This window comes from Quercus suber, unplaced genomic scaffold (genome assembly GCF_002906115.3).
Source record: "Quercus suber isolate HL8 unplaced genomic scaffold, Cork oak 2.0 scaffold_309, whole genome shotgun sequence".
In the NCBI taxonomy this organism is placed as follows: domain Eukaryota; kingdom Viridiplantae; phylum Streptophyta; class Magnoliopsida; order Fagales; family Fagaceae; genus Quercus; species Quercus suber.
Window position 1 is genome coordinate 111,927 of NW_027069765.1, and position 23,904 is coordinate 135,830.

At 37.8% G+C, this 23,904-nt stretch overlaps 1 protein-coding gene across 1 annotated transcript; it reads right to left on the reverse strand.

Moving 5' to 3' along the window:
• Positions 1 to 4,576: 4,576 nt before the first annotated feature.
• Positions 4,577 to 6,688, reverse strand: LOC111990373 (uncharacterized). Its single transcript, XM_065782670.1, has one exon. The coding sequence runs from the start codon at positions 6,686 to 6,688 to the stop codon at positions 4,577 to 4,579; it is 2,112 nt and encodes a 703-aa protein (XP_065638742.1).
• Positions 6,689 to 23,904: the final 17,216 nt, after the last annotated feature.

Below are 23,904 nucleotides of genomic sequence, written 5' to 3' on the forward strand. Positions count from 1 at the left end.
ATTCTAGAAGATTGTTTATTTCGAACATAAAGAGAATTGTGTTGGGAATGGGAAACTAGATTGGGCTGTTACTTAGTACAGATGAATTGGGTAAGCATCGTAGGTCATCTTCATTTGAGCTTGGGAACAATAGAGAGGAGCTTGATTTGTCATGGGTTCAATCACTTGCCAAAGAATCTCCTATTGATACTAAAGAAAAGGTAGCAACACCTATTTCTATTGCTGCATCATCTAGTGAGGGTTCAAATATGACTCCCAAATTGAATCAATTGGTCATGCTTTGTCAGGAGCATGGCTCAAATAAATGCAGCTTGAGCATCTTGTGGCTTAGCTGAATTGAAATCATTTTTAGTGAGTCCGAGGTAATTAACAACAAAAAGGTTTTGGTAAATAACCTTATTAAGATATGGGGAGAACCATTGGAAGCAACAAGAGCTAAGGGACCCTAGAGATAACAGGAGGAGAAGAGAGAGAAAGAACCACAAACTCTGATGGTAAATGCCAGCATGGGAACAACCATATTAGAAGCAACAATTGGAAAGTAAAATGAGTAGCAGGGGTTGTCCATGAAATTTCTAGTTTAGATTCCTATATTAACTATGCAGTGAAATTATCAATTTATTTCAATTAAGTGATCCACAAAATAATTATACTTTACCATAGTTTAGAATATGTATACCAAATCATAAAATAAGGCAATGGAAATACACCAATTAAAATACATAGGAAATACAGTCAGAACAATTAAAAGACATTAAAAATGTATTGATACTCAATGACATTAGCCTCACCTTATAAAGTAAGCTACAACTACAAGTGGTCCTTACACCAAAATGACGATGATTCATGGTGTTTTCGATGCTAAAAAAAAACCTAGTCCCATATTTTATTTTGTTGCCATTTTCAACTACTTTCATGGAAGCCATGAAATGAGTGGAGTTTCCACTCGCTCATGCATTATGGACGAACCCAAGATATGTTACGCATTTATAGTGAGCATTTATGCTAAAAAGTAACAGACGCAGCAACAGAAAAGAAGACATTATACAAATCAAAGCATCAATTTGTAACGTATTAACCATTACAAATGAGAATAAATGCAAAGATTCGTTGCTCATTAAAGACAAAAAGGCTATAAAGCCAAAGAAGAACATAACCAAAAGGAACACAATTCTAATCCCAAAAATACTCCCAAAGTTGAATTCCATTGTGATATTGCAATTGAATTCCATCTGACTTTATCATTAGAGGGTTTTTTGGCACACACCACACTGGTGTATTTTTTTTTTTTCTTTGTTTCACATCTTATTGCAAGTTTGTCTCTAGACGAATTAATTGTTATCATCCATCCACGTGGACAAAGAACTCAACTGACAATTTTTGGCATCAACAATTGTCACTTCAACTTTTTTAAATGAAAATTATAACATACAAGTAGAGTGAACGTTGATTGTTTTTTAATTTCTCTTACTTTTGTGATACCGGTTTACTAGTATTGATGAAATTGCTCAGTTTGATTATTGATAAATGGAATGTTTTTTCACATATGAATGAACTCAATCAATGATTATATCCCAAATCTGTTCAGTAAAATAATCCTACCAATTGAACTTCATTATTTGTATTCTTGAATTGAATGTCAATGGAAAACAGTTTTGAAATTGGAACTATTTCCTCTCACTGCTGCAAACTACATTTGCATAAGGCAATAAAAGGGGGCCCCAGAATGGCCCAGCCTACCTTGAATGGGGAATGAAACTGAAAGGTAACCCCTAGAAGGGGAATCTTTCAAGTAGAGTAATTGTGGGCCTAATATAACCCAAAATAGCCAGGAAAAGGGGAAAAGCCCAAAACAGTCTGCTGCAGAACAACCTGGGCAAATCTGATGCAGAACAACTTGGGCAAACGAAAAAAAAAAAAAGCCTTAGACCCTTCCATTTTTTTATAACCCAATAGAGAAAAATGGGCCCGTAAAGGCCCAAACCCTTTTGTAAAATGGGATAAAGAGCAAACTTGTCATCCTCATTAGAGAGAACACGCACGAAAGACAGAATAGGCAAAGAAGACAGAGAACGAGAGAAGCATGACCGGAATCTGAGAATGTGCAAGCAAGGAGGTGGCATCCTTTGACAATACCGGAATCTAACAATTATTTGATCATTTATATATTGTTCTTTAGTGCCTTGGAGTGTTGTTTTGTACACAAACTGGTTCACAAGGCTCATTTAGTGAAGAGAACCAGGCCGAACTCCCACAAACTTAAACAGCCTTAGCCCAAGTATGAAGATAGCACAAAAAAGGCCCCTACACTTAGCTATGTGTTTTTTTGCTTGCTTTGTTCGTCCCTATGTGTTTCCTTTGTTATCCCAAAACAAAAAAAAAGGCCCATGTAGGTTTTTCTTTATCGTCTGTTTGGTAAGAATGGGGTGTAAAATTTATGTTTTATACCATCCAATAAGAGATGTCATATTAGCTTTTTACTTAAAATTCAGTACATCATATTACAATTAATAACATCTTAATAAACTCCCAATTTGGTTGAATTTTTAGATGAGCATTATAATTGATTGAGTGTGGTTTTGCTTATTCTTTAATACTTGATAAGATGATGTGGCAAGTTGGGATTGGAGGGTGTAAAACTTGGGTTTTAAATCACATCCTTATAGAATTTAATATTTAATAAAAATATGTAAAAAACATGTTTGATTACTGTTTTGGTCTTTAACACTTGTACTATGTATCAAAATGGTTTTTAACATCTTCAACGTGTCAATTTTGTTTCTAAAATTTTGGTATTGTGTCAAAATAATCTTTGTTATTAAGCGGTACATGAAAAGAATTGATTTATCTAACATTATATCAAAATAATATTTTTATGTCATCTAAGCTATCCTTTGAATTATCACGTGTCCTTAATTAGAAAATAAAATAAAATATTTGAAAATATATTAATTGCATCGACATAAGTAAATGAGATGTCATTTTATTAGCAGAAATTGAAAATTTATTTTCTTTTCTTTTCCTATGCTTTCTCAGCAACCAAATGGGGTTTAAGTCTTGACTTTTTAGTTAAAGTGCTCATAAGCATCATCTAAAAAACATACTATTTACCTAATTTTAAAATGAAAATTAAAAAAAAAAAAAAAAAAAAAACAAAAAGCCAAATGTCAATTTTTTACATTATCATTTTTTTAAGAAGTTAAAGTTGTAGGGACTCAGTTTGTAGGGCCCCAAACAATACATTTCTAAAGAGTGGGTCTGAAGAAATTGGCTCTTGCAGGGAAACGGAGCCCAACCATGAACCCATCATCTTTAAAGGGCAATGCCCCTAAGTTTTTTTCTCCAAACTGATCCTCGGCCTTGATTCGAGGACTTGACATGACTTGGTTTCTGTTTAATACTTCAATTGATTTCATAGTGTATTAATTTCCACTAAGCTGTGGTCCGAGGACCTGACATGACTTAGTTTCTGTTTAATACTTCAATAGATTTCATAGCGTATTAATTTCCACTAAGTTGTGGTCCGAGGACCTGACATGACTTAGTTTCTGTTTAATACTTCAATAGATTTCATAGCATATTAATTTCCACTAAGCTGTGGTTTAATACTTCAATAGATTTCATAGCATATTAATTTCCACTAAGCTGTGGTTTAATACTTCAATAGATTTCATAGCGTATTAATTTCCACTAAGCTGTGGTCCGAGGACCTGACATGACTTAGTTTCTGTTTAATACTTCAATATATTTCATAGTGTATTAATTTCCACTAAGCTGTGGTCCGAGGACCTGACATGACTTAGTTTCTGTTTAATACTTCAATAGATTTCTGCGGATGTGGAACGAATTTTAAAAGGAAGTACAACAGAACTTGTTAATAGTAATACCTCTTTAGGTTGCTTACATTCCAGGGATGAAGTACAGTCTTTTCATCTAGATCTTCTAAGTAGTAAGCCCCTACCCCTGCTACAGAGGTAATACGATATGACCCTTCCCAATTAGGTCCTAACTTTCCCCAGTTTGGATTTTTGGTAGTTCCCAAGACTTTTCTCAACACCAAGTCTCCCGGGGCTAACGGTCTCAACCTGACATTCGCATCATAACATTGCTTCAGCTTTTGCTGATAGTAGGCTAATTGAACCATTGCATTCTCTCGTCGCTTGTCTATCAAATCCAAATTCTTCTTCAACAGTTCATCATTCCCGTCCAAGGTGAAAGCGCTAGTCCTTTGTGTTGGAAAACCCGTTTCAAGAGGAATCACAACTTCGGCCCCATACGTCATTGAGAATGGGGTTTCCCCTGTTGACCGCCGAGGTGTTGTTCGATAAGTCCAGAGGACGTGTGGCAACTCCTCCACCTATTTGCCTTTTGCGTCATCTAACCTCTTCTTAAGCCCCTCTACTATGACTTTATTGACAGCTTCGGCCTGTCCATTCCCTTGTGGATAGGCCGGAGTGGAATATCTGTTCTTTATACCCAGATCGGAGCAATAACTTCTGAAAGCCTTGCTGTCAAATTGTAGACCATTATCCGAGATAAGAGCCTGAGGAACCCCGAAGCGAGTGATGATGTTCTTCTAAACAAATCTTTTGACATCTACGTCTCTGATATTGGCCAGGGGCTCAGCTTCCACCCACTTTGTAAAATAATCGGTACCCACTAGCAAATATTTCTTATTTCCCACAGCTTTAGGGAAAGGGCCAACGATATCTAAGCCCCACTGAGCAAAAGGCCAAGGACTGGATAGAGGGTTAAGAACTCCCCCCGGTTGATGGATGTTTGGTGCAAACCTCTGGCACTGATCACACTTTCTGACATACTCCTGCGCTTCTTTCTGCATGCCTGGCCACCAATACCCCTGAGTAATTTCCCGGTGAGATAAAGACCTCCCACCAGTGTGTCTACCACAGATCCCTTCGTGTAACTCCTCTAGAAGCGCTTCTGATGTCTCGGGATGTACGCAAAGCAGATATGGCCTAGAGTAAGAGCGTTTGTATAACTTTTTGTCTTCGGACAGCCAAAATCGAGGAGCTTTTCTTCGTATCTTTTCAGCTTCTGACTTGTCTTCAGGCAATATATCCCTCTCGAGGTACAATCGTATAGGGTCCATCCAACATTGGGTCGAGCTGATTTGACTGAACTGCAGCGAGTCTCCTGCCACTGGGGTTGGTGTGTTTAAGTCTTCAACCGTTATCATGCGGGGTAAGTTCTGCGCCGAAGAAGTAGCGAGAGTAGCCAACGAGTCTGCATGGGCGTTCCCACTTCTGGGGACGTGGGACAATTCAAACAACTGAAAGTCCGCTTGCATACGCCTAACCTGGCTCAAGTAACCCTGCATTCTGGGGTCACGAGCTTCCAGCTCTCCCCTGATCTGACCAACGATAAGTCCTGAATCCGAGAACATCTCCACTACCTTTCCACCCAACTTCTTAACCATCGTCATTCCCATTAATACGGCCTCATATTCCGCCTCGTTGTTAGTAGCTGAGAATCCCAGCCTCAAAGACTTCTCAATAATCACCTCTTCAAGAGATATCAGTACTAGCCCCACTCCTGAACCCCTTAGATTTGCTGCACCATCCACATACACCTTCCAGGGTGAAGCGGGTTGTGCCGAGATGAGGCCAACTGATTTTTCATCCATGCCACGCTGGCCTACCTCCATTTCTTCAGGGCCTTCAGCAAATTCAGCCACCAGATCGGCGAGAACCTGGCCCTTTATAGAGGTACGGGGCATATACTTAATATCAAAAGCCCCTAGAATCGTGCCCCATTTGGCAATCCAGCCGGTGTAGTTTGCACTCTGGAGCACTGCTTTGAGCGGATACTGAGTCAAAACCACCACTGCATATGCCTGAAAATAATGGGGAAGTTTTCTTGTGGCATGCACCACTGCCAGAATAGCCTTTTCCAAAGGCAGATAACATACCTCGGCTTCGTGAAGAGACTTTCTCACATAATAAACTGGCCATTGTACGCTGTTATCCACCCGTATCAGAACGAAACTAATCGCATAGGTGGTTATCGCCAAGTAGGAGAAAAGGACCTCATCCACCTCTGGACTAGACATAATGGGTGGCCGAGATAGATACTCTTTAAGCTGCCAGAATGCCTGAACGCACTCCTCTGTCCACTCGAATCCCTTCCATTTGTGGAGTAGTAGGAAAAAAGGCCTGTACCTATCCGCTAACCTGGATATGAATCTGTTTAGCGCGGCGGTCATCCCAGTCAATCTTTGGACCTCCTTAGGATTCCGAGGTGGTTGCAAACTGCTTATGGCTTTAATTTGATCAGGATTTACCTCAATCCCTCGATGAGTAACCATATAGCCCAAAAACTTCTCTGAGCCAACCCCGAAGGAGCACTTGGATGCGTTCAGTCGCAATTTGTGCTTCCTTAGAGTCTCAAAAGTGTTGGTGAGGTCTGTCATATGCTCAGCCACTACCTTGCTCTTCACAACCATATCATCGATATAGACCTCAATGTTCTTGCCCAACTGTGGCTCAAACATCTTCGTCATCATCCGCTGGTAAGTAGACCCTGCGTTCTTCAAGCCAAAGGGCATTACCTTGTAGTGATAATTCCCAGTGGGAGTAAGAAAAGCAGTCTTCTCCTGGTCATCCAATGCCAATGGGATCTGATGATAGCCTTGAAAGGCATCTAGGAAGCTCATCCTAGGATGGCCCATTGTTGCATCCACCAACTGGTCTATGCGGGGCATGGGAAAAGGGTCTTTTGGACAGGTTCTATTAAGATCCGTGAAATCGACGCACATGCGCCACTTTCCATTTTTCTTTTTCACCACGACTGTATTGGCCAACCACTGAGGCTAAAACACCTCTTTGATAGCCCCTGCCTCCTTGAGCTTGGTCACCTCATCCTTTATAGCCTCGGCATGTGCCCGGGACGGACGCCGAGGTGGCTGCTTCTTTGGTACAACGGAAGGATTAACGTTCAAGTGATGACGAATGAATTTTGGATCCACCCCTGGAGCTTCGTAGGCATCCCACGCGAACACATCAACGTTCCTTCTGAGAACCTCAACCAATTGCTCCTTCTTCAACAAAGGTAACTGTGCTCCCACCTGAAAGTACTTTTCTGGATCATTACCAACACTCACCCTCTCCAGATTCTCACACTCCGTTCCTCCAGCGGACGTGCCGAAGTGGGCTTTCTGAGTCATTGATTGCTATAAGACCTCCTCGGCTGCAGCTGGGGCATCCGTTTCGGGCCGATGTTGAATGGCCATTATCAAGCACTGCCTAGCCATGGCTTGGTTTCCCAAAATTTTTGAGACATGGCCTTCTGAGGGATACTTCACCTTCTGATGGAGAGTGGAGGATACGACCCCCAAGGCATGTAACCAGGGTCTTCCCAGAATAGCCGTATATGGAGAAAAAGCATCCACCACAACAAAGTCCACCTCCACCACCTTTGAGCCAACTTGCACGGGTAGTCTAATCATTCCCACCAGAACGACCGACCTGCCCTCGAAACCTACCAGCGGGGCGCTATAGGCTGTTAGTTCCTCGGGTTTCAAATTCAGCCCCCTAAATAGATCAGGGTACATAACCTCAGCCGCACTCCCCTCATCGACCATCACCCTTTTCACGTCATAGCCCCCTATCCTTATTGTAACCACTAGAGCGTCATCATGTGGTTGTATGGTTCCTCTCTTATCCTCCTCTAAGAAACCTAACACCAAGGAGGTGCTCGACCTAGCTCTCTTCGGCCTTGAACTGGAGCCTTCATCCAAGCACTGGACACAGACATTACCCTGGACGGGTAAGACCCAGTTCTCCCAGGGGTAGTAAATATGACGTTTATTGTGCCTAAAGGGGGTGCTGAAGGAGCGTTCCCCCTGGACGTTGAATCTCCCTGGCCTCCTCAGCTGCTGGAATGATGTAGAAGCTGAGTCAACTTCCCTTCTCGGACCAGCTGCTCCAAGTGATCCCACAAGTTTTTGCAATCTTCAGTAGTATGTCCATGGTTTTGATGGTACTGGCAGTAAAGGTTTCGATTGCGTTTCGCAGGATCCCCTGCCATCCTATAGGGCCATCTGAAGAATGGCTCGTCTTTTATCTTCTCAAGGACTCGCTGCACTGGTTCTCGGAACACGGCATTAACCGCTTGGGAGTTGGCGGATCCTGATTGCCCCCCAAAATCTCTCCGAGGTCGGTTATTATTATACCGGTCCGGTCTGAAATCCCTCCTCTCTTGGGGGACTGCCCTTGACTTTCCTCTACCTTGTATTTGATCCTCCTCTACTCTTCTATACTTGTCTATCCGATCCATAAGCTGACGTACGCTAGTAACAGGTTTACCAGTCAAAGATTTTCTCAGTCCATGCTCAGTTGGGAGGCCTTCCTTAAAGGTATTAATGGCCACGTCGTCGTGGGCCCCATCCACTTCATTGAACATTTCCCAATATCTATCGGAATAGGCCTTAAGGGTTTCTCCCTCTCGCATAGATATGGATAATAATGATCCCAAGGGCTGGACAACCCTTCTACAGGTGATAAACGAGCGCCAAAGGCTTGGGTGAGCTTCTCAAAGGAATCGATGGTATTTGCCTTCAGACCGTCAAACCATCTCATTGCCACTGGACCCAAGCTGGACGGAAAAACCTTGCACATCAAAGCTTCATCCCTAGAATAAACAGCCATTCTTTGGCTAAAGTGGCTAACATGTTCCACTGGATCTGTCCGGCCGTTGTAAATAGTGAATGCAGGCTGGTTGAACCGCCGAGGAAGACTCGCATCCTCAATGCGTCGCGTGAAGGGCGATTTAGAAACTTGGCTCAAGGCTTTATTCAGAGCGTCATTCCCTAAGCCCTGGCGAGGTGGACTTTTATATCTTCGCTGATGGCAATAATCCTCATCATACGAGAAAGTTTCACTGGGTGGAGTTCTTGACCTCTGCCGGTAATTGGCATCATCTGACTCCTCAGAGGATTGCCCAGAATGGTGGGCCAGACGCTTCCTCTGCTCATGTCGTAACTCCCTTTTTAGTTTGTTAATCTCACGTTGCATGTCCTTGTCATTCTTTACGTGGGAAACATGGCTTTTACCATGAGACTGACTTCTATCTGTGTGAGTGGTTCGAACACTTCCCTCACGATCCCCCCTATGCTCGTGGACCACCAACGGATTATTGTGCTGAGAACCGCCAAATTCTGCCTGGTATGGATTAGCATCCACCTGCTGTAGGCCAATCACTAGTTGCTGCGGTGCTCCTTCCATCACAAACACGACACTTGCCCCTCATTGCGAATAGATCAAGTTCTCCCCACAGACGGCGCCAATTGTAAGGACTCCAAATGTATTGGACCTGGAAAAAAGACGGGTTTCCGGCCCAACGAGCCCAACAATAAATTTTTAGAGCGTGGATATAAGAACTAGTTCTATTACACAGGGAAAGTCATAGTTACAGTTTGATAAAGGATGCTCCAAGCTAGATTTCTGGGTAACAACTCTCCTTGGCTAGTTTTTAGAAGGTATCTCTTTTTGTTTCCTTCTCCCCCTCTTCAATCTTACTAATTATTTTTCTATTTTGTGTTTAAAAATTGATACATCCATTTAATAAAAGTAGTGTGTAACCCGTACATATGCACATCTATATTTAAAAACAATCACAATTATATATTATATTATATATATATAGATTTAGAATATAATTGGAACTAGACTCTTTTGGTTTTTGTACCAAATAATTCACTTGCTACAAAAATTAAAAAAATTAGATGGGACATATGGCGCAAAATTGAACTCCAATTAAAATTCAATTTAGAATCTAATTGGATTTAGACTCTTTGATTTTTGCACCTAATAATTCACTTGACACACAAATTTAAAAATTAGATAAGACACTGGCACAAAATTAGACTCCAATATATAAATGTATAGCAACCTACCATCACTTTATTTAAAATTACATGTTGTTCATGAAATCACAGTCTCATAAATGGCCCATTTTTAGGAGCCACTATCTCATCAAAAATAGTATCTCATAAAAAAAAAAAAAAAAAAAAAAGGTTAGTATATTGCAATGCATCCCAAATTCAACTGCTCTTAGTTAATTCAACTGCTCTTAGTTATGTTGCATGCATCCCAAATTTTGATCCAGTATGAACTTGTTTAGGTTATTATTGTCGTAGGGGGATGCCAGGGAATTTTTAGGGGATAATTAATGTTGAGGCAAAAATTATTATTTTGTAGTATGGTATTATTGACAAATTTTCGACAATCTTGGTAACAAGTTTTCTGTTAAGTACGAAATTCAGGCATCACAAGAGATATCACAATTGCAGAGCCACAGCTCAAGGAAGGAGATAAGGAGTTGAATTTAAACGCAACAGCAGATGAGGATAAACCAGAATACACATCATAGTGCAAGTCTCTCCTTGATTCCAACTTAATAAAGTTGATAATGACATTTTTAACATTTTGCACTGACCTATTTTAGATCCTATAATATACGTTTGCATGCAATGACTTTAATTGAAGACATTATAAATTGTCGGACCCCATATGAGCTTTCAGTTTCACCATATATGATATANTTGTTTCCTTCTCCCCCTCTTCAATGTCACCTGTTTTCATGTTATATACTGTCTTTCTTCCACATTTCCACCGTACACGTGTAATTCTTATCTTGAGAACGCCTTTCTGTCCCATCCAACACCCTCCGGACCTTTTGTTTAGTGTCATAAAGCTGCTTGGTTACTGTTCAGGTATCACCTCCACATTAATGCGGCGAGGGAGTTAGTTGGATAGCATTTAATGTGGGGTAGCAGCTTTATGGGGTAGTTGTTATCTTCCCGGTTCTTTCTGAGATCTTTACTCTTCCTCTCGTTCTAATACGACTTCGTAGGGTATCTTGGACAAAGAGATGGTTACCTCTACTCAGACCACGGTGTCTGAGGTGAGTCCCATCCTCAGCCGCATTTTGTGCTTTGCATATATGATTCTATCACACCACACCTATGTAACCATCCTTGGACAAGCAGATGTCCTCGGACTGGGCCTTTGGGCCCCAAGCCCATTTCCCTTGATTCCCACATTTTTAGATAACAGGCCCACAAAAGTTATTACCAATTATATTATAAAAATCTTGTAAACTAACATGGTAATGAATATAATTAGTGTCATGTCAACAAGGTAATTGTTAGGTTCTAAAGACTTAGGATTTCATGTATTTAGAACTCTAATATATATTGTTGGCAAACCATGATCAAAACAGGTTGTTTAGCCGTGTTTAGACTTGCTTAAAGTTGTTATTTTATGTAAAGTTGGAATCGAGCTGTCAGATTTAATGTGCATTTCGGCCTGGTCGATGATCTGAAGTTAGAGCTCGATCATCGAAAATCGGTCAGATGCGTTTTTCTCAAATTTTCAACTCACCCTAACTCCTAAAATGTTTAGGGTTTTATGTTTTTGCCCTAGGTATATAAGGCAAAACCCTAGCCACGTTTTTAGGGTTGCTTCCAGTGTATTGTTGCTCATACATTCTGTTTGTGTGAATCTCTTGTGAGATCTTGAGGAGCTTCTCTTCACACAAGTTAGGTTTCAAGAGAAGATTTCTTCAAAATCTTGATGATCATCGTGCTCCATAAGAAGCTTAAACGTGGGTGCTTGTAGCTGATTGGAGAATCCAAGAAAGAAGGAGTCCGTGGATTCGGACTTGCACTGTGTCTGTGTAGTAAGTCTACTGGTGGTAGCAATAAGATAGTAGGGTGCTAAATCCTTTTGTAACTTCAATTCTTTCATAGTGGATTCAAGTTTCCTTGAGGATGCTGGTCTAAATCTTCCCAGGTTTTACCGTGTGGTTTTCTGGGTATCATATCTGTGTTTTTATATTTCCGTGCTTTATATTATTGATATGATTGTTTGATTTGTCAACCTAGATTGCATAATTTGACTAAGTAACAACTTGGCTAATTAACTAGGCTAATCAATCTGGTTGTTTAAGGGGTCTAAGAACCGAAATTTAGTAATTAAATGACATACTTCACATGAATAATATTATTTAAAAATTTTCTATTTTTTTTAAAAATTGATAATTTATAAAGTTTAATAAAAGTAGTGTGTAACCCGTACATATGCACATCTATATTTAAAAACAATCACAATTATATATATATATATATATATAGATTAGAATATAATTGGAACTAGACTCTTTGTTTTTGTACCAAATAATTCACTTTATGGCTAGCTGAGTTTGTACAACTTTGCCACGTCACCTTATATACTTTTCTATGGTCTACTTTAATTGAAGACAACGTAAATTGATTGATCGAAAACTGAAATTTCAGCATAAATTGTCATATATGGCTTACTAGACTTGCTAAATTTTCTTACCCCCTATTCTACGTTGATGGGTCTAGTTTGGCTTTATACATGGTGCTAAGATCTCTTTTTCTAAAAGAAACTTTGACGATGTACATTTTATTCCAATGAGTTTTACTAATTATTCCTTGATTTTCTTCTATAGGTTCAACGAAAATGTGTAATTGTTAATTTCAAATGTGTTTTATTCCCTAATTGTTGGTATTAATACAAGAATAAGTTCAAGATACTACAAATATGAGTATATTAAACTTTATAAATTACATGTCAATTTTTAAATTAAAAAAAAAAAGTAAATAGAAAATTTTTAAATAATATTATTCATGTGAATATGTGATATTAATCATATTTATTATTATGTCGATTTGTAAACCTTTTACAATAAAATTTGAACGGTTTTAGACCCCTTAAAACAACCAGATTGATTAGCCTAGTTAATTAGCCAAGTTGTTACTTAGTCAAATTATGCAATTCTAGGTTGAAACAATCAAACAATCATATCAATAATATAAAGCAGCGGAATAATAAACAACACAGTGATATGATCACCCAAGAAACCACACGGTAAAACCCTGGGGAGGATTTGACCCACCGATCCTCAAGGCAAACCTGAATCCACTATGAAAGAATTGAAGTTCACACAAAAGGACTTACAAGCTCCCCGCTCGACTTCCTAATGCTACCTACCAGTAGAGCTTACTGACACGACCACGTGCAAGCTCCGAATCCACGGACTCCTTCTTTCTTGGATTCTCCAATCAGCTACAAGCACCCACGTTTGTTATTCTTTAAGCTTCAATGGCAGCAGCCGAGTTGATCATCAAGATGTTGAAGTAATCTCTACCTTGAAAACCCTAAACTTTGTGTAAAGGAAAGCTCCTCTAGATCTCACAAGAGATTTACACAAAACAGTAATGTATGAGCAACAATACACTGGAAGCAACCCTAAAAACGTGGCTAGGGTTTTGCCTTATATACCTAGGGCAAAAACATAAAACCCTAAACGTTTAATGAGTTAGGGTTGAGTTGGAAATTTTGTAGAAAAACGCATCTGACCCGAGATTCGATCGATCGAGTCTATCCTTCGATCGATCGAGCCAGGCCGAAATGCTCCAATACATCTGCAGCCACTCGATTCCAACTTTACAATATTTAATCAACTTTGAGCAAGCCTAAACAAGACTAAACATATTGTTTTGATCATGGTTTGCCAATATTACACATTAGAGTTCTAAATACATAAAATCTTAAATCTTTAGAAACTAACAAACTCCCCCTTTGGCAATCCGTGACAAAACACAAAATAAAAACTCAAAGTTTACAAGTAAAAAACCCTTTACAAAAGTAATGCTCATAAACTCAAATTCAATCCTAACTACTATCCATCAGTTGCAAGTGTAGACAGCAGCTCAATTGAATTAACCTGTATATTCCTAAAATACTCAACAAACGCATAAACGCATGTGTGACAGAAAAGAGTAAAACAACAGGTATAACATTCTTGTAAGATTCACACAACACAGAATAAAGACATATATCAATGAACAACTCATAAATATAAATCAATAAGTAGTGAATCACAAAGAAACAAGAATCAAGTATATATCATGTATATCAATCAATGTTACTCCCCCTAACATGAATATCCCAAAAAATGATATACAAAGTGAAGCACCTAGATACAATCTAAAAACTCCACAAGCTCCTCAAAACAAAAAAAGTCTCCCCCTAACTACAAAATACCCCTCTACAAGTCAAAACTCTACTCCCCCTTTTTGTGACGGATGTTGACACCCCATTTTGCAACCCGCATTTAACCTCACATGGAGGGTAAAATGGTACTTTCACTCTAAAAATATGCATCTTGATTCTAGCCATTAGATCATTGGACTCATTTCACCAAAATGATCTTGATGTTGTAACGATCAAATCGACTGGTCATAAGCCCTAATTGGACCATTAGATTGAAAGTTATCATCAAATCAAGTTTTGATGGCTAAGATGTACTATCACAAATTGAGTTCGACTATATGTGATTATGAACAATTGATTTCAATTGGTTATAGGTGTAATCAATTTGAGAACAATGATGTGTCATAATTTAATTGGTTAGGACTACATTTTATGGTGAGGTTGCATACACCTAATTAATTAGATAGTTAAACATTAATTATTCAATGAGTAATTTGTGTAATTATCTTTTAATTAGAGTAAATTGGGAACCAATTAATTCTGAAATGGGAGTGATTGGAGCCATTTAATGTTAATTGGGAGCTAATTTGGGACCTATTAATGTTAATTGTGCTGAAACCATTTTCTAACANAGAACCCCACTGGATAGATGATCCAGTGATGTAAGACAAGACATCACAAATCTCGGGAGACACATCATAAGGATAGACAGGATTCTGGACCAAAGGTACCTTAAGAGCATCAGCCACTACCTTGGGAGTAATGGTGTACTCTACACCTCGTATCCAACTCTTTACCAAAGTGTTGGAATCATAGATGCGGATAGAGATGTTCGAAAAGAACTCTCTAATCAAGGCAGAAGGTGGAGGAGGATCAGAAATATCCACCAAGGGTAACCAGCCTCGACGCTCAAAGTTTGCCTTAATGGCAGGATCAAGTTCATCTAAGAGAACAGAACGCTCAGCCCAAATCTTTCTCCTAAGGTTTAGCTTCAAAAATATCTCTTGGTTTTTCTCACTCGGAAACTTCTTACGGTCAAAAGACAGAGGCGGTGGAGAAGGTGAGGAAACAGTCCTATGGGCCCTAGTCTTCCTAGGCATAGTGCTAAGGAAAGAACAAAGACACACAGAGAAAACCAAAAGAACAAAAAAAAACAAAACCAAGGGTAGACTGCAAGTTAGCACAAAAAATATAGAACAAAAAAAATCTATATGATGCATGAACAATAACAATGTTGTGATGCATGAACTAATGCAGTAAACAAAGTTCAAAATTAAGTTCAATTACACAAAATTGGCTCGGACATAGAGTTTCTAACAAAAACCCTAAAAAAATTTGAAAAACCACTTGATAATTTTGAAACAAATTGATGAATTGATCATTACACAAGGTTGAAAATAGATTAGAATGACCAATTTCATTAAAACAACAAGCCAATTTCATCAATTAAACCTAATTGAACACAAATCCCCAATTCGGAATTAATACAAACCTAGAAATTGCAATTTTTCACAAAACCCAAAATTGATCAAATTAAACTATCAAGGTCATGATTATAGCATGTGTCCACAAAAACCCATTGATCAATTTCACAAAATAGGGCATGAATCAACAAAAATCCCAATTAAAAAGATTTCAAAAATTTGAGTGTAAATGCATGAAAAATGCATGAAATATGAAAATAAACTCAAAAAGGGAGGGCAAAACAGTCTTATCGGCTTGAGGAAAGAGAAATCTTGCAAAAATTTCAGAGGAAAACGACAAAAAAATCGCTCTAGAGCCTTAATTTCGGAGGAAAACGACAAAAAAATCGCTCTAGAGCCTTGCCAAGTCGGAGAGAGAAAGAAAAGTTTGAAAAACTTTTTGAAAAAATGTTTGAATTAGTTAAGAACACTATTTGAAAAAACCTGATTCGCGACTTTCGATTGATTGAAAATCACATTCGATCGATCGAATCAATCAATCATTTTTAAACAAATTAAAGCACTTTTTTGATCGATCGAAAATCAGAATGGATCGATCGAACTGGGCAGAGGCTCACAAATTTTTTTTGAAAAATCACAGTTTTGAAAATCACAAACCATATTTTGAAAACAACTCCTCAAAGCATTAAACTTATTGAAACAAAATGCATGAGTATGAGATGGAATGTTTTTTCAAAAAACCCAGTTTTAATCCCAGTTTCTCCAAAGAAAATTTCAGCCATTCTTCCTTTAAATTCTCAAGCAAAAAAAAAAATGTTTTGCATAATACTCAAGGTATTTTCAAACTTGGTTGGTCAGACCAAAAACATACACAATAACATGTACAAAGTTTAGTAAAGAGTAACTTGTATAGTGTGTGCAACTAGCAAAAAGCTTGAGATACATGTGAGGTGATATGTGAATAGCAATCAATCACAAAGTCTACAAAATCCATCACATAGAATTCAAAAGAGACTATCACCTAAAGAGTTACATCATATAACTCCCACATCTCCTAGAACATAAGCTTGCAATCATGTAAGTTTCTTGAATTATGCCCCATTATTAGGTGAAATTTGACATCAAGCCTAATGGTACACACCAGTTTAAATTATGTGAATTGACATTAAGCCTAATAGTACACACCAGTTTTAAGCATTAAGCATTTAATAGAGGTTACACCTTATATTCTTTTTGTGCATGTGCTACACTTTCTCGAGCACAAAATCTTATGATATGCACTAAGGTGTTCATGATTGGCTAGTGAACAGTGGTGAGATGGTTATTTATGTCTTTCTCAAAAGGATCAAGTCTAACAGTCAAATAACATATGACTTCAAGATTAAGACAAAGTGATAAACACCATAAACATCTTTCCTACACAACATGCACTACAAAGTTTCAACTAGTCAAGTGCAATAAATAAGCTCATCAAAGCTATACAAGGTACATAAGACATGTTATGTGTAAATAAATTGACCAACCTTGTTTTCAATGACCAAGAAAAATAGTGCTTAACACAATTTTGCTTTTCTCCCTTTTTTTTTTTTTAATTTTTTTAAGAGAAAAAAAAAATCCTAGAATGAAATGCATGAATGTAATGCAATGCAAATCCTAGAAACAAAAGCAAAAGAAACACAAAAACCAAAGAACATTGGTTACAAAGGAATGAGCAATGAAGCACAAGGACCATGTCAGAAAGACTCAATTAGGTCGAGTCTTTTGCATCCAAAACCTTTTAGATGCACCACGAGCATTGGAGTTCTTATTCACATTCGAGTGATTTCCAACTCTAGGATTGGAATAAAGGTTCAACGCCTTTACCAATTCACCAATAAGTGCCATAGGATCTTGTGCTTGAGGCACAGACACTTTTGGTTTATTTGCTCTCTTAGCAGCTTGAAGCTTGTAATAGTTAGGGCGAATGTGTCCAGACTTTCCACAATAATGACAAACCCAAGCAAGTTTACCATGCATCTTGTCCTTAGAGAGGATAGGTTCCTTAGGTTTAGTCTCTTCTAGATCAACCCTAATATTCCTAGGAGGTGAAACTTCTACAGGTTTGATAACCTCACTCACAGGTGGTTTGACAGTTTCACTCACAACCTCACTCGTAGAAGGTTCAGACGAAGATGAAGCAACAAAGTTTGGGGAATTAGGAGCAGACACAAAGATGCTTTCAACATAACCTAACCTAGATTTATCAGAAGGATACTTTTGAACATTCAGCATGTGATCAAGTTTAGAACTAGCAGATCTAGCAGTAGATAAATCATGTTCCAAAGTTTTAATTTTATCAAGCAAAAGCATGTTCTCAGATTTCACATGGTTCAAAAGATCATTAGCATCAAAAAGTTTAACAAGCAAATTCTTCTTTTCAAGCTCAAGAGAATCAATTTTCTTTAAGCCAAGTTCAACATTCATAGCATCCTTTGCAGCAATTTTGTAAAGTTTATTATAGGCCTCTTGAAGATCTGCATCCTCAGAGAGTTCCCTGTCAGAAGGGTTCTCCTTAACAGACACCCTTTTATTGACTATAGCTGTAGTAGTGAAAGTAATGAAGTTTCCATCCTCGTCACATCCAGACTTATCATCAGAAACCTCATTATCACTAAGGGTTACGACCATAGCTTTACCCTTATTCTTCAAGAATGTAGGACATTCAGATTTAACATGACCATACCCTTGACAACCAAAACACTGAGCACCCAAAGAGTTATTTGAAGGTTGACCTACTCTTTCTCTAGGTTTTTCAAAGTTATTAACCTTAGTGGGATCATTCTTCCTAAAGTTTCTAGGTTCAATAGTGTTTGTACCTCTTGTCCTTCTATTAGTATTTCTCAAAAAATTTCTAAAATTCTTGGCAAGGTAAGCTATCTCTATAGCAGAGAGCTCATTATCAAATCCACCAACCTCAACATCATCAACAGACTTAAGAGCCATTGATTTGGATTTGTTTGTTTTAGGAAGGTCAGACTCATAGGACTGAAGAGATCCTACAAGCTCATCAACAAGGATGGAGTCCACATCCTTACTTTCAATAATGGCAGTTACTTTGGGTCTAAAGTTTTCAGTTAAAGATCTAAGAATCTTCCTAACAATTTTAGGTTGATCATAGATTTCACCCAAATTAAAAGCAGAATTGACAATATCATTTAATTTAGCATAGAATTCATCAAAAGATTCATCATCAGACATTCTAATGCTTTCAAATCTAGAAGTCAATTGTTACAATTTATTGATCTTAACTGCCTTTGTGCCTTTATGCACAGTTTGGAGGATTTTCCAAGCAGTATGAGCAATCTCAACATCAGAGATTCTCTTAAATTCCTCCATGGAAACAGCATTAAATATGGCATTCATAACTTTGCTATTGAACCTAGCTGCTTCTTTTTGAGAAGTTTGCCACTCACTCACAGGAGTAGTGGGCTTCTCCCATCCGTACTCAACGGAATTCCAAACTCTCTCATCAATGGATTTCAGGAATACTTTCATCTTTACTTTCCAATAAGCATAGTTATTCCCATCAAAGTGAGGAGGAACAACAAGAGAGTGACTGTGCTCCATGACAACAGGGGTCAAGGATCAACTCAGAGATCAGAAAATCTCAAACAAAAAGAGCTACCTGCTCTGATACCACTTGAACGGTTTTAGACCCCTTAAAACAACCAGATTGATTAGCCTAGTTAATTAGCCAAGTTGTTACTTAGTCAAATTATGCAATTCTAGGTTGAAACAATCAAACAATCATATCAATAATATAAAGCAACGGAAGAATAAACAACACAGTGATATGACCACCCAGGAAATCACACGGTAAAAACCTGGGGAGGATTTGACCCACCGATCTTCAAGGCAAACCTGAATCCACTATGAAAGAATTGAAGTTCATACAAAAGGACTTACAAGCTCCCCGCTCGACTTCCTAATGCTACCTACCAGTAGAACTTACTGATACGACCACGTGCAAACTCCGAATCCACGAACTCCTTCTTTCTTGGATTCTCCAATCAGCTACAAGCAACCACGCTTGTTATTCTTTAAGCTTCAATGGCAACAGCCGAGTTGATCATCAAGATGTTGAAGTAATCTCTACCTTGAAAACCCTAAACTTTGTGTAAATGAAAACTCCTCTAGATCTCACGAGAGATTTACACAAAACAGCAATGTATGAGCAACAAGACACTGGAAGCAACCCTAAAAACGTGGCTAAGGTTTTGCCTTATATACCTAGGGCAAAAACATAAAACCCTAAATGTTTAATGAGTTAGGGCTGAGTTGGAAATTCTGCAGAAAAACGTATCTGACCCGAGATTCGATCGATCGAGTCTATCCTTCGATCGATCGAGCCAGGCCGAAATGCTCCAATACATCTGTAGCCACTCGATTCCAACTTTACAATATTTAATCAACTTTGAGCAAGCCTAAACAAGACTAAACATATTGTTTTGATCATGGTTTGCCAATATTACACATTAGAGTTCTAAATACCTAAAATCCTAAATCTTTAGAACCTAACAAAATTGATAGCAACTTTGGTATTTACTAGCAGAGGACATCTACCAAAGATTTCAACTGGCTTAATCGTGACATGAAACCCATATCAATAATTTTTTTTGAGAAACAACTATGGTTGATCCCAATAAATTACACTATATTTAATATAGTTTATAGTTATCAAGTACAAAAAATTCTCCATATCATTCTATCAAGATGCCTTACACCTTTAAGTGTCTAACTTAGGTAATTGCTCAAGTATACTTGGTTATGTTGCATGCATCCCAAATTTTGATCCAGTATGAACTTATTTAGGCTATTATTGCCATGGGGAATGTCATGAATGTTTGTAGGGGATAAATAAAGTTGAAGCAAAAATTACTATTTTGTTGTTAATTCCAGTATATGACATTATTGACAAATTTTCAACAATCTTGGTAATAAATTTTCTGTTAGGTATGAAATTCAGACATCACAAGAGATATCATGCTGAGCTACAAGGAAGGAGATAAGGAGTTGAATCTAAAGTTCTAAACGCAACAGCAGATGAAGAAAAATATAAGTGTTAGTAGAGATTAGGAATAAAAGATCAGATTGTATTATCTTTCAATTTGAATTTAAATGTAACTCATAGTAGTTTGTACTATCTTCTAGTTTTAGAGTAAGATTATTTCAGTCTTATTTATCTACATTGAATGGAAGAGGGAATCGAGCAGAATTATAACAGAAAAGCAGTCTCTTTCTCTCATGTTCAGGAGAATTAGTCACCTTGAATTCGACTAAAATTCTATAATTTATAACATTTTCAATGGATTATGGGTTTTACTTTTTGGCGGTGTAAAAGGGGTTTTGAGTTGGAGTCTGTTGTTGTGGTGGTAAAAAGGATTTGAAATCATTAGTAATTCTGCAAATAAAATATTTACTGAAATGATTCAATTTTTTTTTTTTTAAAATAATTGAACCGAAGACAGTAAAGACGTATATATATCGTATTTTTCACCTCTTCCCTTTTGCTACATAATGGGTAATTGAACCTAAGACAGTTGATCCTTTATGCCTTGGCTATTTAATTTGCTTTTAACACAATTGATAAAGTCATAGACGTGACACGAATTATAATCTCGGTTCTCGGATGACTTTGAAGTCTACGTTCCCTTATTTACGTTGATAGTAACACGAGATGATCGATGATTTTCTTAGAAACAATCCAATATATAGATTTTAAGGCTTCAGATAAAGTAGATATATATCGTTGTGATGAATGATTCTTTACTCTCGGCAATATGTGACTTTAAAACATTATAAATTGTCAGATGGAGAAATTGACTTTCAGTTTAGCTATATATGTCTAGATGGAATTTTATAAATTTGCCGTGTCCCCTTATTTACGTTGGATTTGTATAGTCTACTTTGATTTTAAGACAATGTAAATTGATTGATGGAATCATGAAGAAAATGAAATGCCATTGCCAGCATAGTCAAATATGGCTTACTACTGGGCTTGCTAAATTGTCTTACTACGTTGATGGGTATAGTTCGGCTTTAAATATATGGTGTTAAGATGTCTTTTCCTGAGAGAAACTTAAACACTGTACTTTTTATCCCAATGATTTTCACTAATTATTCGTTGGATAGGTTCAAAGAAATTAAGTGTGTAATTTTTAATTTCGAAAGTGTTTTCTACCCAAATTTGTTGGTATTAAAACAAAAATGACTCTAGGGATACTACAACACCTTTTAACTGTGATTATTGGGGGAAAAAAAATATGTACTTTATGCAGGAAAATATGGATGTTGAGTGTAGAAAATGTATAGCAAGTGTGAAAAAAAATATATATTCTGTATTTCATTTACTTTATGCTCATATTAAAGTAGAATACACATTATAATATCAGGTCCTGATTCCAACTTCTTGGAGCATTTTAATATTATTTAATTAAAATGAATAAGTATGACTATATAAATATAAAAATATAAGAGTTAATATGGAAGATAAGGAGTTAGTGAAAATGTTTAATCCCATGTTGAAAAGGAAAATGACTCTTTTTTATTCTGTAAAGTTGTAATTTACAACTATTTTATGTTGGTTTTAATTTCGTGCCAAATTTGATTGTAATTATATTCAATCTTATGTACAATGTATTTTATGTGGGATTTCTTGTAAGGGTTGTGTGAGTGAGAACGAGTGTGAAGGCTCAAGGCAAAGTGAAGAGCAAGAAGTTTTCGTAGGTATCTCATGAGAAGCTTACCCGTGAAGTGAAGCATGTGCCCTGCACATGACTAGAATGCGAAGAGTCAAGACAGGTTGGTGATAGTTGGTTTTCGCAGTGTCTCGCGGGTAAGGCCTTCTTGCGAGATACCTGCGAAACATTATGTTTTGCCAATCTGTCATATCTGATACACATTATCTATACCCACACTATATATACCCAAATTACCCACAGATGTTGAGGAGTGCTTCTGAGAGAAAACCCTAACCATAACCCTTGAGAGTTAGAGATTGTTATTCCCACATTTCTCTACACAATTCATTGTAGTTTTTCCTCAACTCCTACCTCTCCATTTCTATATCCTTGAGAGGTTGATAGCCTAAACATTTACCACACCCATTCTAAATGTCAAGTGAGAATTTGGTGCTGCTGGGAAGCATTGGAAGAAGCCAAGCTTTGGCGGATGCAATCGGGCGTATTGCGGGATCCGGAGAGCTAGACAAGACACAGTTCCGAGAGGTCTTGTTGGAGTAGGAGCTTGGAGGGTTTAGGTTGCCAATGTGACATGATGTGTTCACAGCTTTAGCCTAGAATTTTTGTGGTATGTTTTTGTTGAGGAGCATGACTCTTGCCATCTCTTGTATAACTCGGTTCTTTCTTCCAATTACCCCATTCTGTTGTGGAGTTTTTGGAGCTGAGAATTCCTTTTTGATACCTTGCTCTTCACAAAAAGCTTCAAACTTAGCATTCTCGAATTCCTTCCCATGATCACTTCTGATTTTGACTATGGGAACTCCTTTTTCATTTTGCAGTTTCTTACATAGTCTTTGCATTTTATCACATGCTTCAGACTTCTCTCTAAGAAATTCCACCCAAGAGTACCTTGAGAAATCATCAACTACCACCATAATTGTTAGGACATATGTGTGTTCACTTGTTAAGAACATATGTCACTTATTTATGTAAATTGGATAATCCTTTTGACAAAACGCACTCTACTTGTAATTGGGTAGTTCTAGGTGTTTTTAATACTTCAAGAAACAAGGTTTCAAGATCAAGTGTTGAAGTCATCAAGTCTGTCCAAGAAAAAGCAAGCTGAAGTGCAAGTTCATTAATTGTCGACACCTGCTTGATAGCTACTTCGACACCTGCTATCTGTCGAGAATTACAAAATCAGTTTTTCTGATTTGATTTTCTTGGGATCCGTGAATATGCTTTTGGACATTCTTTTCTTCTAACCCTAAACATATAAAAGAATTGTTTTAAGAGCCGTCAAACAGTACACAAGTTGTAAAAGCATTGAGCAATCTTTGTTTAAACAAATTGTGATCAAAAGACGAAATTCTTAACCTAGTTCATCTTCTCTCAAGAAGTTGCTGTGTATTTGCACCATAGGGTTTTGTAACTAAGCATCTTCCTGATCTTCATTGTGTATGATGAACTGAAGAACTTTGCAGCCAACCTCTCCTTCTTAGTTGGTGTTTGAAGTCGCGTACTGGGATCCGCGCATTGGTTAGTCACGTACTTGGGAGCCGTGCATCAAAGGTGAAAATTGTCACTACAGATCAAGTCCAATTGGGTATTGGGGTAAGGGTTCAACTGTAGGTTGGTAAGGTACTTGGGATTCCTTTACTTGTAACCGCTTGATTTGATAATAGTGGAGTTTCGGGAGTGGTGACCTGAAAATCACCC

Bases quoted from the DNA above. Each gene is read 5' to 3' on its own strand.
- LOC111990373 (XM_065782670.1), bottom strand. From the start codon at position 6,688: ATGGGCCATCCTAGGATGAGCTTCCTAGATGCCTTTCAAGGCTATCAT.